The 15,128-nt window shown below is 45.6% G+C and overlaps 1 protein-coding gene across 1 annotated transcript in view; it reads left to right on the forward strand.

Annotated features, from left to right (window-relative positions):
- The first annotated feature begins 1,063 nt into the window (after nucleotides 1–1,063).
- LOC149132184 (uncharacterized) overlaps nucleotides 1,064–15,128 on the forward strand; it is a 50,730-nt gene continuing 36,665 nt past the window's right edge. The window contains exon 1 of the mRNA XM_089365316.1: nucleotides 1,064–1,705. Coding sequence (XP_089221442.1) covers nucleotides 1,064–1,705 — 642 coding nt within the window. The remainder of the gene's footprint in view (nucleotides 1,706–15,128) is intronic.

A 15,128-nucleotide genomic window follows, 5' to 3' on the forward strand; every position in this document is an offset into this window, starting at 1 on the left:
AGTTCCTACATTGACGACATTTTGGTTGACGAGACAGTAGTGCCAGCCGGTGGTGGGAGCTGCGCTGGGGCTGAAGCTACAAAAAGACAGATCAGGCGAGCTGGTGTTCCGGAGAGGAAACGAGATCCCAGAGCTGAGTTCCAGCGTCAGCAGGAGAGAGTTGTTCTCGGTTTGTGGGAAGTTGATCGGACACTATTCGATCGCTTGTTGGTTGCGCATTGCATGTAGTTACATCAAGAGACGAGCAGAGGGGAAGAGTTGGAGTGACAAGGTAGGAGAGGCGATGATGCGGGAAATCCTGGAGAGAACGAGAGCGGAAGACCCGGTTAGAGGAAACTGGTATGTGCCCAAGATGGAGTGCGGGACGGTTTGGTGTGATGCTAGCAGTATAGCGATAGGGGTTGTGTTGGAGATCGAAGGTGCTGAGGTGGAGGATGCGGCCTGGCTACGGAAAGCGGACGACTTCAACCACATCAATGTCGCCGAACTAGATGCGGTGCTGAAAGGGGTGAACTTGGCCCTGAGATGGGGACTGCGCTCGATCGAGATCCGGACGGATTCAGCCACCGTGGTCGGCTGGGTAGGAACAGTAATTACCAGCGAGAAGAGAGTCCGGACGAAAGGTGCCGCGGAGATGTTGGTGAAACGCCGCCCAGGAGTTCTGGGAGAGCTGATCGCCGAGTTCGGACTGAAGCTGAATGTGGTTTTCGTGCCTTCGGAAAGAAACAGGGCGGACGCACTGACCAAGGTGAAAAGGGCGTGGCTGGAGGAACCGGAGGAAGCAAGGAAAGGGATAGCGGCAGCATGTCGGCTGGGTGACTCCCAACTGAAGGAGCTACATGCTATGCACCACTTGGGGGTGGATAGGACCCTGTATCTGGCGAAAATGGTTGATGCTGACATCACTAGGAGAAACGTTAAGAAAGTGGTCGCGAAATGTGACAGATGCCAGTCCATTGACCCCGCCCCGGGTGGGCATGAGCAGGGGAACCTCTCAGTAGAGTGCAACTGGAGGAGACTGGCTGTGGATGTGACGCACTACCGTCAGGAAATGTATCTTAGCATGGTCGACTGCGGGCCAGGCCGGCTGGCCATTTGGAGGGAGCTGAGGACAGGCATTGCCGATGAGATTGCCCGCATTCTGAACGGGATATTCTTGGAGAGGGGTCCTGTGGAAGAACTGCTAATGGACAACGGGGCAGTGTTTCGTTCGGAAGCGTTGGGAGAGATGCTTGACCGGTGGAAGGTGCGACGATTATTTAGAGTGGCACATAGGCCGAGTGGCAACGGAATCGTTGAGAGGTACCATCAGACGATCAAGGCCATGGCTGAAAGGGGGCACATTTCGCTCCTGGAAGCGGTCTATTGGTACAACATGTCTCCCCAATCCGGACAAGCAGAAGAGTCTGTGCCGCACAGAGCGGTGTTCAAATATGAATGGAGGCATCCCAGTAAGACGCCGGAGTTCTGCGAGGAAGAGAAGGGACCCGCCGGCATGAAAGTAGGGGAGGAAGTTTGGGTCAAGCCGCCGAAGGCACGCTGCACATCACAATGGGGCAGGGGAACAGTGACAGCGGTCAATTCCAGAAACAATGTATCTGTGGATGGAATGCCGCGTCACGTGCTGGATCTGCGCAGGAGAGCCACTTCGTCGGATGAAGAGTGCGATGGAAACGAGCCACCTAGCTTGAGAAGATCTCGACGTGTAGGGTGCCCGCCCGGTTGGATGGTGGACTTCGAATTGGAGTAGGGGTGAACGTGATCTTTAAGATCAGGGTGGCGTGTGGTATGACGTCAGTGTCTGGGGAGGCTGACCGGAAGGGCGAGTTGACCGGAAGGGCGAGTTGACCGGAAGGGCGAGTTGACCGGAAGGGCGAGTTGACCGGAAGGGCGAGTTGACCGGAAGGGCGAGTTGACCGGAAGGGCGAGTTGACCGGAAGGGGAAAAAGGGCAGAGGGAGCCTCGATCGGCATTCGTGCCCTTTTCGAACGGGGTTGTGGTCAGGACAAGACGTGTTAAGCGACGGTCTAGGTTTGGGAGAGGCAGCTGCTATTCCTGGTGTACTTTGGGTCGGGGCAAGCTTCAAGGATTGGATACCGCAAGACAGACTTGCAGTCAAGGAAAGGAAAACCGAGGCAAGGCGATTACATCTACTCGTACGCACACACCACAGGTTACACGTGGAAAAACCCATAAAACCACGGGAGCCTGGTCAGAAAAAAATAAGAAAGGGGTATAGAGCCCTTTCTCCTTTTACATTACCTTTTTTTCTACAGGTGTATTCTCAGAATTGGTCCGTTTATACTGGCCATTCTTCCAACAGTCACCCATCTTTCAACAAATTTGCTATGAGACAGCACTTCCCTCTCTACTCCCATCTTCCTTTTCAAGTGGAACTTGAAAAAGTTGATGAGGCCTTGGCCAAAGAGGAAAGTGTCTAACTTTAGCCCTTTCAAACGGGTCCACCATATCACCTCTTTCGCTACAGTCACTAAGCATAAGAGAATTGCCTTGCTGTCCCGGTTAAAGGAGGTTGGCGGGTCAGTCCTCACGATGGATTCAGCTGATAGCCGGATCCGTCCTACACGTGACAGTAGCTGTTCGATATAAACCCACAGGTCAGCAATACTCGGGCACTGGACGAGTGCATCGTCCTGAGCGAACCTCGGGCAGGCCCGGTTGACCGCACTTCCGTACTGGTAGAGTTTATCTCGAACAGGTAGTGCACCTTGGTAGCACTGCCAGGCGAGGGACCTTTGGAAATTATCCATGGGCCCCGGCCCGAAAGTTCTCCCGAACAGACTGTTTAACTGATTATCTTCGACCCCTAGAGTTTCCCCGTGAACGTTGTCGCACTTTTCCTCCACTAACCCTCTATAGAACGCTAGAGTGGAGCTACTACCGATCGCACTGCCCGCCTGACTGAGGGCAGTGAGAGCTTAGCGTCACTCGAGGTGCCAAGCGCCCTTTCTCGGTTTACATTTGATCCAGGATTGCAGCTCTGTTAAAGAAACGAGCTGCGGAAAATCGCGTCTGACGAAAGGCGACCACACCTGTTCACCATCCAGGAAACGCTTGAGATGTCGTAGCCTGAGCGCATGTTTGCGCATCAGCAACCACGGCATGCCAAGGCCTCCGTTCAGCGGCTGTTGACAGCAGATGGAGCACCTGACCAGTGGTACCTGACCCTTCTACAAAAAGTCGAAGAGCAAGCGTACTATCTTGGTTAACCAGTGGTTGGGACAAGGGACGACGGTCAAACGGTAATAGTTGACGGATGCGATGTACGCATTCACCACCTCCGCTCGACCTTAACCCTAACCCTAACCCTAACCCTCAGCCCATTTCTGGGTGAGGTTGGCCACCCTGTTCGTCACTTCTTCCGAGTTTTTCTCCAGCTGGAGGTCCGGACCAAATCAGACCCCGAGCAGTTTAACGGGTCCGTCTGTCCAGCACCCTACGACGCTGTTGGACGGCATGGACTTGCCACTCCAGGTGCCCAGTTGCAAGCCCACTGACTTTTCCGTGTTAATTTTCGCACCTGTTACCTCTTCATACTCGTTTAGCGTCTCACCAATCAGGTTGTAGGGAGGTGGTTATACACCATTAGGTGTATCCCAATTCTGTACATTAAATTTCTTAAGGAAGAGAACGGAACGCAGACTCTAAACTAACAGCACAACAAATATTTTATTACAGTAGAATTCTGCTCACACTAGGAGGGAACTCGGTAGCATGTCGCCTTTTGGTTTGATGAGACGCCGTCAATGAAGTTGCGTGGTTAGAAGTCATTTTTCTCCTCTCTGGTTATCTATGTGGCTCCATTGTAGAGTTGTCGGAGAGCTGCTATTGTGACGTCTAGCTTCCATGAAGTTCAGCGAACAAAAAAGATCGAAAGACGCGGGAGCGCTTGGATATTGGATGACTACGCATGCGCATGAGACTCTTCCTGTATTTCTTCCGGAAGACTAGTCCCTGCGCATGCGTGGATAAACTCTCCAGAATGGCGACTGATATTAGGCGCCACTACAAGGTCAATATGCCTGTGGTTCGACACCATCACGGTGATGTCGTCAGCATAAGCAGACACGCTCCTCCCACATCCCAGATCGCGCGGGACACCCCTCAAAGCCTCCAGCTTCCACAGTAATGGCTTGAGAGTCAACACATACAGAAGGGAGGAGAGAGATGTTGAACGGTTCCGCTAGATGGCCGTTCACCCGTATGACCGAGCAGATGCCGCTGTATAAAGCAGCTATCCACCCGCGGAAGACCGGACCGAAACCAGCTGCCTTGAGAACAGCTGCCAAGTATCGATGGTCGACCCTATCGAAGGCTTTAGACTGATCTAAATTGATCAAAGCCCCACCCGCGCCAGCTTCGTTACCCACCCTCTCTACGATGTAGCGCATGAGATGGAGGTTGTCGTGGATAGACCTGGTCGGTACGGCGCATGTCTGCACCTTGCCAATCAGTTTGCCCACGACAAGCGCCAATCTCTTGGCTAGCACCTTGGCCAAAATCTTCAACTCTGCATTGAGCAGAGTGATGGGCCTAAAGTTCCCTATAATGTCCCCCTTGTTTGGGTCCTTTCTTAACAAAGCCACCACTCCTCGACAAGCAAAAGCAGGAATTCTCCCGTTTTGTTGCCAGTTGCAGTAGACGTTTGCCAAGACGCCCGCAAACAAGTCTGGCATTGACGTATAAAGCTCGTAAGGCAGACCATCCAAACCCGGCGATCTACCTCTCGTGCAGCCTTTCATCGCTTCCTGTACTTCCCAGGCAGATATGGGTCCTTCGCAGCACTCAGTTTCGCTGGTCGAGAGTTGTGGCAGGCCGTCTAGGTACACACCAAAGTCTGTCCCGTCGTTCGTCCTACCGTTCGTCCAGAACAATCGAGCAAAGTGCTGCTGAAAGGCCGCACACATTTGCTTCGGTTCCGAAATCTCGCAGTCGTTCTGGTCCACTAAAGACCGAATGGTCGCTCTGTTGCCACACTTCGCCTCAGCCACACAGGCCCATCGAGCGGCCTTAGTCCCCTCCCCGCTTACCGAAAGTGCTTTAGCTCTGACAACGCAGCCTTCATGCTTGGCATCAAAGTGTTGATCGAGGGCCAGCCTCGCTGCTAACACGTCGGTTGCGATGCCTGTCCTAAGAGCCTCGTCTAGTTTGTTAACTAAATCCCGCTCTGTTTTCTTACGTTCTACAGCTAGAGCCTTACTAAACCTAATTGATTCTGTTCTAATTGCCCGCTTCAGGGCGAAACACCAGTTGTTATTGATGATTGCCCCGGTTAAAGCCCTCTTAACTAATAAACTAATCTGGTCTCTGTAGGTTTTGCACGCCGTTAACGACGCATTTAGCTTCCAGTAACCGTGACCTTATCTATGGAGCCTATCTAAGTCAACCGTACAGATCACGAATTTGTGGTCTGTGTAGCCGACTATGCTGAATTGTGGACACCCTATGCTATCCTTATCCGCTGGCCTACAGAAAACTCTATCTAAGTATGATCTAGACGACCCGATGCGATTAGTCCAAGTCCACATTGGCACATTCGGGTTGTCTAGTCGATACCTGTCGGACAGCTGAAAGCGTTTGAGCAGGTTGGCGAGGCTCTTGCATCCCCCTTTCTTATCAGATGCTCCCACACCCACCCTATCGATACGTTCGTCTAAGACAGCGTTCCAATCCCCAACTAGCACTAAAGTGCGAGAAGTATCCAGGAAAACCTCCAGACATTTGAAATAATCCGACTGCCCTGCTCCTGTCGGAGCGTAGGCAGCCAGTAGTCTGAAGGCAGCGCCGTCACTTCTATCAACGTCCAGGACCACCAACTTACCTTCTGGATCCAGGAAGACTGCCCTTATTTTCAAGTCCAGGCCTTTCCGAAATAGCACCGCAGTACCCCCACCGGCCGACACGGAGATAGGAAAATCTCGTATCCGCCAAAAAGGGCTGTGAGTTCCTGCGGGTTGGAGAGCCTGGTTTCACTAATGGCTGCTACATCTACACTGTAAGACTTCAGGTCGTTCAACAGGTGACCTTGTTTACAAGGCGACCCGAGGCCTCTCACATTTATGCTTCCGATTCTGAGAATTACCATGTTTTTTTAAAAAAAGGAAAGTATTAGAGCAGAAAAGGCTCTACTTACTATTTTCTGGTGGGGTGGCTCCCCTATGTTTCCGTGTGGGTGTTTCCACTAAATTTCGATAAAGTCTTTGGGAGAAACTTCTCCCTAGCGACCCAACATCATTTGGGAACTTTTCTTTTATTTTATTATAGTTTTCTTGGGTTATTTTTAGTGTGAGTATGTGTGCTGGTGGTGCGTTGTGTAAGGGTATAATGAAGTTTGTGGTGTTTGCATTTGTACTGTTTTTTAAAAAGTCTAATAAGTGTTCATTTTTGGTGTTGATGGCTGTTACGTTTGTGGTGTGTGTGAGTGTTGGTGTTTGCAGTGGAGAAGGTGTTGCTATTTGTTGTGAGTGTGTGTTGTTGTTGTTGATGATGTTGGGAAGCTCACCTTTTTCGCGCCTCCCCTCTTTGTCAATTGTTTCTTTTGTCTTCTCCGTTTTTTTGTTGGTGGTACAGAGTGCCACTTCCCTTTCTCACTATCAGTGCTTGCACAATCCGAGCTGATCTGATCTGGAAAGGGAATGTCCATAGGGTCTGGCGAAAATTCTTTTGCAAATTTTGTTGTTGTTGTTGCTGGTTCTGTTGTTGTTGGTTCTGTTATTTTCTTCTTTGGTGTGGAGGTTCTTGGTGTTGGTGTTGGTTTGGTGATGGCTGGAGATGGTGATGTCGCTTTTCGTGGTGTTGGTGGTGATGGTGTTGGTGGTGTGGAGGCTTTTGGTTGTTGTTGTTGTTGTTGCTGTTGTTGTTGCTGCAGGAATTTCCTGCCCTGATGCACTACCAGGCAGTGGCTCTCATGGCTTCTAATCTTAATTGATTGGAAATGTTAACATGTACATTGTTTTGTCTTGGTATAAAAGATGGGCTACAGCAAATATTCTGCTTAATACCACAGATTTGCTTGTCAGTTGTTTGACCTTAACCAGTTGAGCACATCCCTTGATGGCTGACAATATGTGCATCTCTGATCATGAGCAGAAGTAGTTGGGGAGCATCATAGTCATGTGTTGAGAGAGATCCTTTGGGTTTTGAATGATTCACCCCTGGAAACATAGGTGTTTCATTCATCATCCTTAAGCAAACCTTATTCAGGGACCTTTTGAGCAGTATGGGATACTCAACATGAAGAAAAAATGGGCCACACCTGCAAGGTCATGCACTGTTTATCTTGATGTAAGATCACCACGTTGTGCACATATGGCGGTATTGCATGTGCCTGGTGTACCTTTATTATATGGGTAGTCATGATGGGTATACTGGGATTCATATATTTGTATCCCAATGTCAATTTGATGGCATGTGCAGCTCTCTCTCACATAATAATAGAATCTATGAGAAAATAAACAACTTTTTGGAGAAAGCAATGAGAATGTGGGAAATAGAACAGACATGTACTAGGAAACATGAATATGTGTGGGGCATTTTCCAAGAAGACTCACTCTTTCCATTACCCTTTGTCATTTTGCTAATCCCTCCGACAAACATATTGAGAAAATCCAGGCCTACTTATGAGTTTGCCAAAACCCAGATCAGAATAATCACTTACTTTATATGGATGACCTCAAGATATATACAAAATATTGAGAACCACGAAGTACTAAAAGATGAAACTAGATGTAGGCAATGAAGAACATAACTGTCATCCCATTAGTTGTTGTGGCATTGGGAGCATTAGCAACCAGGTTTGAGAGATTTGTTGGAGAAATTGAGATTGCTCCCTCCCCACCCTTTCCCTCTCCTCACTTTCTTCTTTATATGATATTGAAAAGAACTGACTAGAGCTTGACCAGATAGGAAAGTGCCTATCTTCAAACCTGTCAGACAGATCCACCAATTTCTTTCACCACAAACACTTAGCAGAGAAACATCTGTCTTTCCCTATACCAAAAGAAGTTGGTGCATTGATCTTCACTATGCACTTGATGGATAGCCAAATTCATCTTACACAAGACAGTGGCTGCTCAACACAAGCCTACAAGTTACTAATGCACAGACACTGAACAATTGCATGCAGGACGGTTTCATCCCTCTGCATGCATCTTGGGTAGATTCAGATGTTAGTGCTTCCATGCATGAAGAACTTGTCTTGAACAGGCAATGACCCATCTCTGTAGCTATGCCAAGGACTTTTAAAAATTGACCATGGTCTTCAACCTGAAAGCTCCAAAAGAGACAATTCAGACTGTTCTCATCAATACACCGAGTCTATCCCAGGTTATCATCTCTCATATTCTTAACTAATACCTTACAAAAATCTTGAGTTGTTATTCCACTGAATGCTTTGTCCAGCTGAACAATATCATGAATGCTGACAACATTCTAGATGCCAGATGCTCAATCTTGGTCTATATTTGGCCTATGACTGCATCTTGGTCAAGATGGTCTGTAGAAAGACTGTTGCACAAAGGATGCCCACACCAATTCACCCTTGTTTTTATTACCAGTAATATTCTGCAGATGTGCCATCCTCAGTGCATGCTGGTGCATCATCAAGAACAGTATCCTAAGACACCACTGACTGGGCACCAACAGTAGATGGATTTCCTGTCATTGTGGTGATCTAGCCTCTGAAGATGGGACAAAACCAACAGCTCTTAGAACAGCTGCCTGATAGTGATGATCTACTCTGTCAAATGTCTTGGACAATGATGATGATGATGATGATGATGATGATGATGGTGATGGTGATGATGATGATGAGGAGGAGGAGGAGGAGGAGGAGGAGGAGGAGGGTGTAGGCAGTGGCGGCAGGGGCGAGGAGGAGGAGGAGGATTTACTTGAAGGTAGCACTTCTTTCTCCACCTTTGGTTTCCTTTCCAAGTGAAACCTAGTAAAGTTGATGAAGGCTTGGCCTAAGAGGAAAATACCTGTCTTCAATCCTTTCAGTCTTGTCCACCACACAACCTCTTGTGATGACTAGAAAGAAAAAGACTGTCTGTCCTTTCCGATCAAAGGAAGGTGGCTGGGCAATTTTCTGTCCTACACATGACAGTAGCTGTTTCCACTTGTCAGCAATGCTTGACAAATGCATGCAGAATGGTTTTCTTACTCTGTTGTATCATGAACAGGTGAGAGAGACTACAATACCCAGGTCACTAGAGTAGATCTTGAACCAGAAATGCCTGTGAGTAGCACTGCCAGATTAGGTATTTCTGAATTTAACCCTTGGACCGAATGTCTTCCAAAATAAACTTTTCATTTGATTCTTGTCACCACCCAGAGTTTCCCCAAAGAACTTCATAGTATTTGCTTGCACTGTAGAAACCTAATATGGAATTTTAACCCATTGCATTACCCCACTGGTATCGTACCTCGCTCTACACTCAATCCAGGACTACAGCTCAGTCAAAGAGATGAGCTAGGGGAAAATATGTTGGACATACAAGATCATACCTGCTCACCAGTAAGGAAATGCTGGAGATGCTGCAACTTCATCGCATGTCAGCTACAGTATCCTTGACTCAGCAGATGCTGACAACAAGATATAACAGAGTTCTATATTTAAGAGATGAGGAATTATGTACATTATTTACATTTGACAGATATTTGTCCTCATCTTGTTTGTTGTTAACACAACATTTTGGCTGATATACCCTCCAGCCTTCACCAGGTGTTTTGGGAAGGTATTTTTTCAATGTTGCTGTTGTTATTGTTATTATTATTATTATTATTATTATTAAGGTCACTGTCTAGAATTGAACTCTAGAATTGAACTCGGAATCTTGAGGTTAGTAGCCCGCGCTCTTAACCACTATACCATATGCCTGTGGGCGATCATGAAGTGAATTTTAGGGGCTTATAAATCTAATATTTTCCTATCCTTAATACCGGTTCCCATATGTTACTCATATCTGCACTCGGTCTGCTAAGGAGGTTGTTGTGTCCTAGCATATGTGCTGCTTCTTTTAGATTTCATATTTTCCAGTGGTGTTTTCTGTCTATTATTTTAACTTCATCCCACAGGGGAGGTGGTCTCCATTTTTCCATACATGATCAGCTATAACCGATTTATCAGTATCTCCTTGTGTCACAGCTTTGTGATGTTTGTCTACCCTTATTTTGAGGGGGCTGCATGTTTTGCCTTTGTATAACCTACCACAGCTACATGGGATGGAGTACACAGTTTTTGGTCATATTCTCTTCTATTGGTGGTTTTACTTGAAGGAGATATTTGCGAAGTGTTGTATTACTCTTGAATACTGTCCTGATGTCATATGGGCCGCATATCTTTTCTATCTTTTTGGAGAGGTCGTTCACATAGGGTAGACAGACTGTGGACAGTTTATTGGTTTCATTCTCTCTTTTCTTCATAATTGGAGTGGATAGTATGTTTTTGGGGTAGTTGTTGTTTAATAGATTGTTATTGAGCTTGATCATTTCTTTGTGGTGTGTACGACGATCACTATTTATATTCTTTGCCCAATGTTTTAGGCACTGTGCAATCCCTCTCTTTACACTATATGGATGGTGGGAATTGAAGTTGAGGTATCATCCAATGAAGGTCAACTTGCAGTATATGGATGTCCTGAATCCATACTTGGTACATGTTTTTTATACGTCCAGGATTGTCTTTTTTCCTTTTCCATTGTAAACTGTATGGATGGCTTTATTGAGTTCACATGATCTAACAGCACTTGGACATCTTCCTGGTGGGGCCAGAGTATAAAGATGTCATCAACATATCGCAGCCATAGGGTTGGTTTTAGTGGTGTTGATCCTAAAACCAAATTCTCAAAGTATTCCGTGTATATATTGGCTATTATCGGTGATAATGGCAAACCCATAGCTTAACCTTCTTCTTGTCGATATATATCAGTGTCCATACAGAAGTAGGTAGTTTTTACAACGAAGGTCAACATTTCCATCAAGTTTCTTATTGGTATACTAGTGCATTCTTTTATATGGGTGTCTGTCACTAGTTTTTCTTGAATCACTGATAGTGCTTCACCAGTTGGGACTTTGGTGAACAGACTTATCACATCTAGACTCACCATCTGGTTGGATTCGATGGGGGTATCCTTGATCAATTCTGTGAAGTGGGTGGAATTCTTCACATGCGATGTTGACTTTCCTGCTAATGGACTGATTGTATCCACAAGGAAGTGGCTCAGTGGATGTCATGCTGAACCTCTACAGCTCACTATAGGTCTTAATGGAATACCATCCTTGTGAATCTTAGGAAGACCGTACATGTGTGGTGGTTTACTGTAGTGTTGAGTCAGTTGTTTGTACTTCATTGGTGTAAAGTGACCCTTGTTCTTGACCAAGATCTGTGACAACTTCCTCTGTTTTCAAAGTAGGGTCTTTCTTTACTTTGCTGTAGCTACCATCACTTATAAGACTTGCCAATGTTTCAGAGTAATCAGACTTGTTCATCACCACTGTAGTATTTCCCTTGTCCACTGGAAGTATTATGATGGAATTGTCACTCTGTAGTCTTTTGATAGCGAACTTTTCTTCCTTAGTAAAGTTTGTTTTGGGAAGTTTCACTTTTTCTAGTACCTGTCTCACTTTCCACCTTAGTTCGTCTCTCTGAGCTTTTGGAATCTTTATGGCTATCTCTTCAATAGTCCCTATTGCAGTGTGTTCAGCTTCCATTTCTGGGTCTGTGCCTATTGCCTATGAAGTCTATCTAGGTCAACCGTACAGATCCCAAATTTGTGATCTGTGTACTGACCACTTGAAATTGGACAACCTATGCTTAGCTATCCCTATCTACTGGCCTACAGAAAACTCCATCTAGATATGGTCTAGATAATCTGCTGCAGTTTGTCCATGTCCTAACTGGCACACTCAGGGAATCCAGTTGGCACCTGTCAGGCAGTGGGAAATGTCTGGGATTGTTTGGGAGGCTTTTGCATCCTTACTCCTATCGGCTAGCCCCACACAGTCCAAACACAAATCTAAGATACCATTCCAATCACGCACTAAGTAATAAAGAGTTGGACGTGCCTACAATGACCACTAGACAGTGAAAGTCATATCTTCAGACTATTAGCCATCTTTGCTCTTGGCCCCTGTCAGGGCATAGACAGCACCAGTCTGAAGATGTGCCCTTCGCTGACACCACCAACTTACCTCTGGGATCCTGAAAGATAGTGTTGTTTTGGAAAGAGTTGGATATTGAGATACAGACCATCTTTTCTCAGCAGACTTGGAGATGTGTTTTTGAGCAGATGTATATATTTCATTAAGTTTTAGTAGAAAGTGGGTTATACATCTTTAGATTGTATACCTGACTTCCTACTATAAAATTAAAGAATATAACGGAACGCTGAACTCCAGACTAAACAACTTAAACAACACTTTATTTAGGTGGTAAGCATATAAACACATCTTTAGCTCTTGTTGTTACAGCTTCTGTTGTGTATGAGCATAGTTGTTGGGACGTTGTTCTGTTCTTGTTGTGAGCGAGCTGTCTTGTGTAAGTCCGAAAGATGTAGAGACAGCTTTAGCACACGTCCATGCTCATGGTCGGCCGACCGTAAAAGAGAATGAATTGAGCGGGAAACGCTTGCTTGTTTAATTCTACGCATGCATAAGACTACGCATGCGCAGGCGTTACTACAAAGTCCTTGTTGTTTATGTTTATGGCTGCATCATTGATAACACATTTTGTTTGTCCAGTTTGAGGACGCTGTCCTTGTTGTCAGTGTGGATTGGTTTGAGTCTTCATTTGCTGAGGTGTTTGTAATGTTAGTGAGGTTTTTAGTATTGAGATGTTTGTGGTTGTATTGGTCTGGTTTCTGTGTCTCCTCATCTAAGCTATTTGTTTTTCTTTGCAAGGTGAGTTTTCAGTAAAAGACACTGTGGCAGGAGGAAGAGGTGTGTCTATGCAGTTAAGAATATCTATGTCTATGTTTGTAGTCTGGTTGACTGATGTAGGTAGAATCTTTTAGGGTTGTGGTGTTGGTATTTGCTGTTGTTAAGTGCATTTCTGTTGTTAGTCTTTTTTATTAGTCTTTTAAGTGCTATGCTGCTTTTGGTGTTGTTACTTTTGGTGCAACTGCTGATGGCACTGCAGAGTTACGAGCCAGAAGTTGTCACAAACAGCCTCCCTTATCTAGGTTCTTTCCCAACAGTAACACCTCATTTCATAAGACTGGGTATTCTCACGTTTTGTTGCCAGTTACAGTAGACATCTACCAAGAGCTTCCACCTCTACTCCCTGAACAAAAATGGCATATGAAGATAAAGCTCATAGGACATACCATTGAGCTCCAGTTACTTTTCCCACATGCAGCAAGCTAGTGCCTTCAATTTTTCATCAGCCATTATCAGCTTTTGCACAACTTTGTAACTTAGTCGAAAGCCTCCTGAGGTAGGTGGTAAAATTCATTCGCATCTCTGACCTGCAACTCTCTCCACTTCAGTGAAGTGCTACTGAAAAGCTGCACACATTTGCTTGGAATCAAGTAGGAAGTGCTCCTCCTGATCTGGCAAATACCGAATTGTGGTTTACCATGTCTTGCCTCTACCTTCCAGGCACACCAAATGGCTTTCATTCCCTTATGTTTTAGAGAATACGCCCTAGCTTTGATAACTCAATCTTCATACTTGACATCGAAAAATTGGTCGAGGATCAATCTCACCACCAGCACACCAGTTGCTATGTCTTTTCTAAGTGCTTCTTCTAGGTTTCTAACTAGCTCTTCTACCACTCTAGAATCCTCTATTACTGTTTCCTTACAAATCTGATTGATTCTAATCTAATAACCCTTTTCACAGCTAACCATGATCTGTTATTAATGACTGCCCAGTCAATACTTGCTTAACTAATTCTCTAATCCAGTCTTTGTAAGCCTGACACACCGCGAAAAATACGTTCAGTTGGTCCCTGTCTGTACAACCTATCTAGTTTGACCATGCAAATCACAAATTTGTGACCCATGTAACCAACCAATTTGAACAATTGGTACCCTATGTTATCCTCTCTGCTGGCCTTCAGAATACTGTCTAGATACGATCTGGATGACCTATACTGTTTGATCATGCCCATACTGATGCATTAGGAAAATCCAGTTGGTACCTGCCAGACAGTTGGAAACATTTGAGCAAATTTGCAAGTTTTCACACTCTACTTTCCAATCAAGTAGTCCCACACAATCCAGACATATTCAAGATGGCATTCCAATCACCTGCTAATGAGAAAGAGTGGGACATATCACTGGAAATCTATAGGTGCCTTATGAAATCTTGTCGTCCTGTACCTGTTGAGGCATAGACAGCTACTGTTCATATTCGAGGCTACTGACTTATCGTCCTGGTCCAAGATGATTACTTGTATCTCGAGACTCAGGCCTTTCCAAAACAACATTTCCAGTCCACCTCCCATTCAAGATTGGCTCAGAGATTCACCAATCTCAAAGTCATCAAAGATGGGTGCCATAGCATGTGTGTTGGAAATCCTGGTCTCACTGATGGCTATTGCATCCATAGCTAGTGACTAGAAGTCATTGAGCAGGTGCCCCTGCTTGCAGGTGACCCCCAGGCCATGTGCATTTATGCAACCCACTCTTAAAGCTACCATGTTAATAGGAAAGAAAGGAAGAAGATAGTTTTCCTGCAGGCAAGACAGGTGTATCAAATCCTTTCTCAGTAAGAGGTTCCTAGAGAAAATCTTGATGTAGCCTATACGACGTTGTGAGGTCAGGATCCCCACTCTCATTTCCCTATATTTATCTACTGATTGACTTGCCAAGTTCAGGACATTCAGGGCTTTCATTGTGCTTTTATTCTAAGTCACTTCTCTGTTTCTGTGTCTCCTCTTTAGCACACAATTGGATGTGGGTGCAATCTGCTGTAGTTGCAGGCAAAGTCATGTATTTAGCTGGTGTTGATTTTGTTCTGGTTGTTGGGTTTGTGTGTTTGCTGGGCTTTCTTTTCCTTGCGCGTCCTTGTTTGTGTTAGTGTTTTTTTTTGTGTTTGTGTTTTCTTTTTGTGTTTGTGTTTTCTTTTTGTTGCTGTTAGTTAAGGTGATGGTGTACTTGTTGAGG

Source organism: Octopus bimaculoides, chromosome Z (genome assembly GCF_046866305.1).
Source record: "Octopus bimaculoides isolate indiv1 chromosome Z, ASM4686630v1, whole genome shotgun sequence".
In the NCBI taxonomy this organism is placed as follows: Eukaryota; Metazoa; Mollusca; class Cephalopoda; order Octopoda; family Octopodidae; genus Octopus; species Octopus bimaculoides.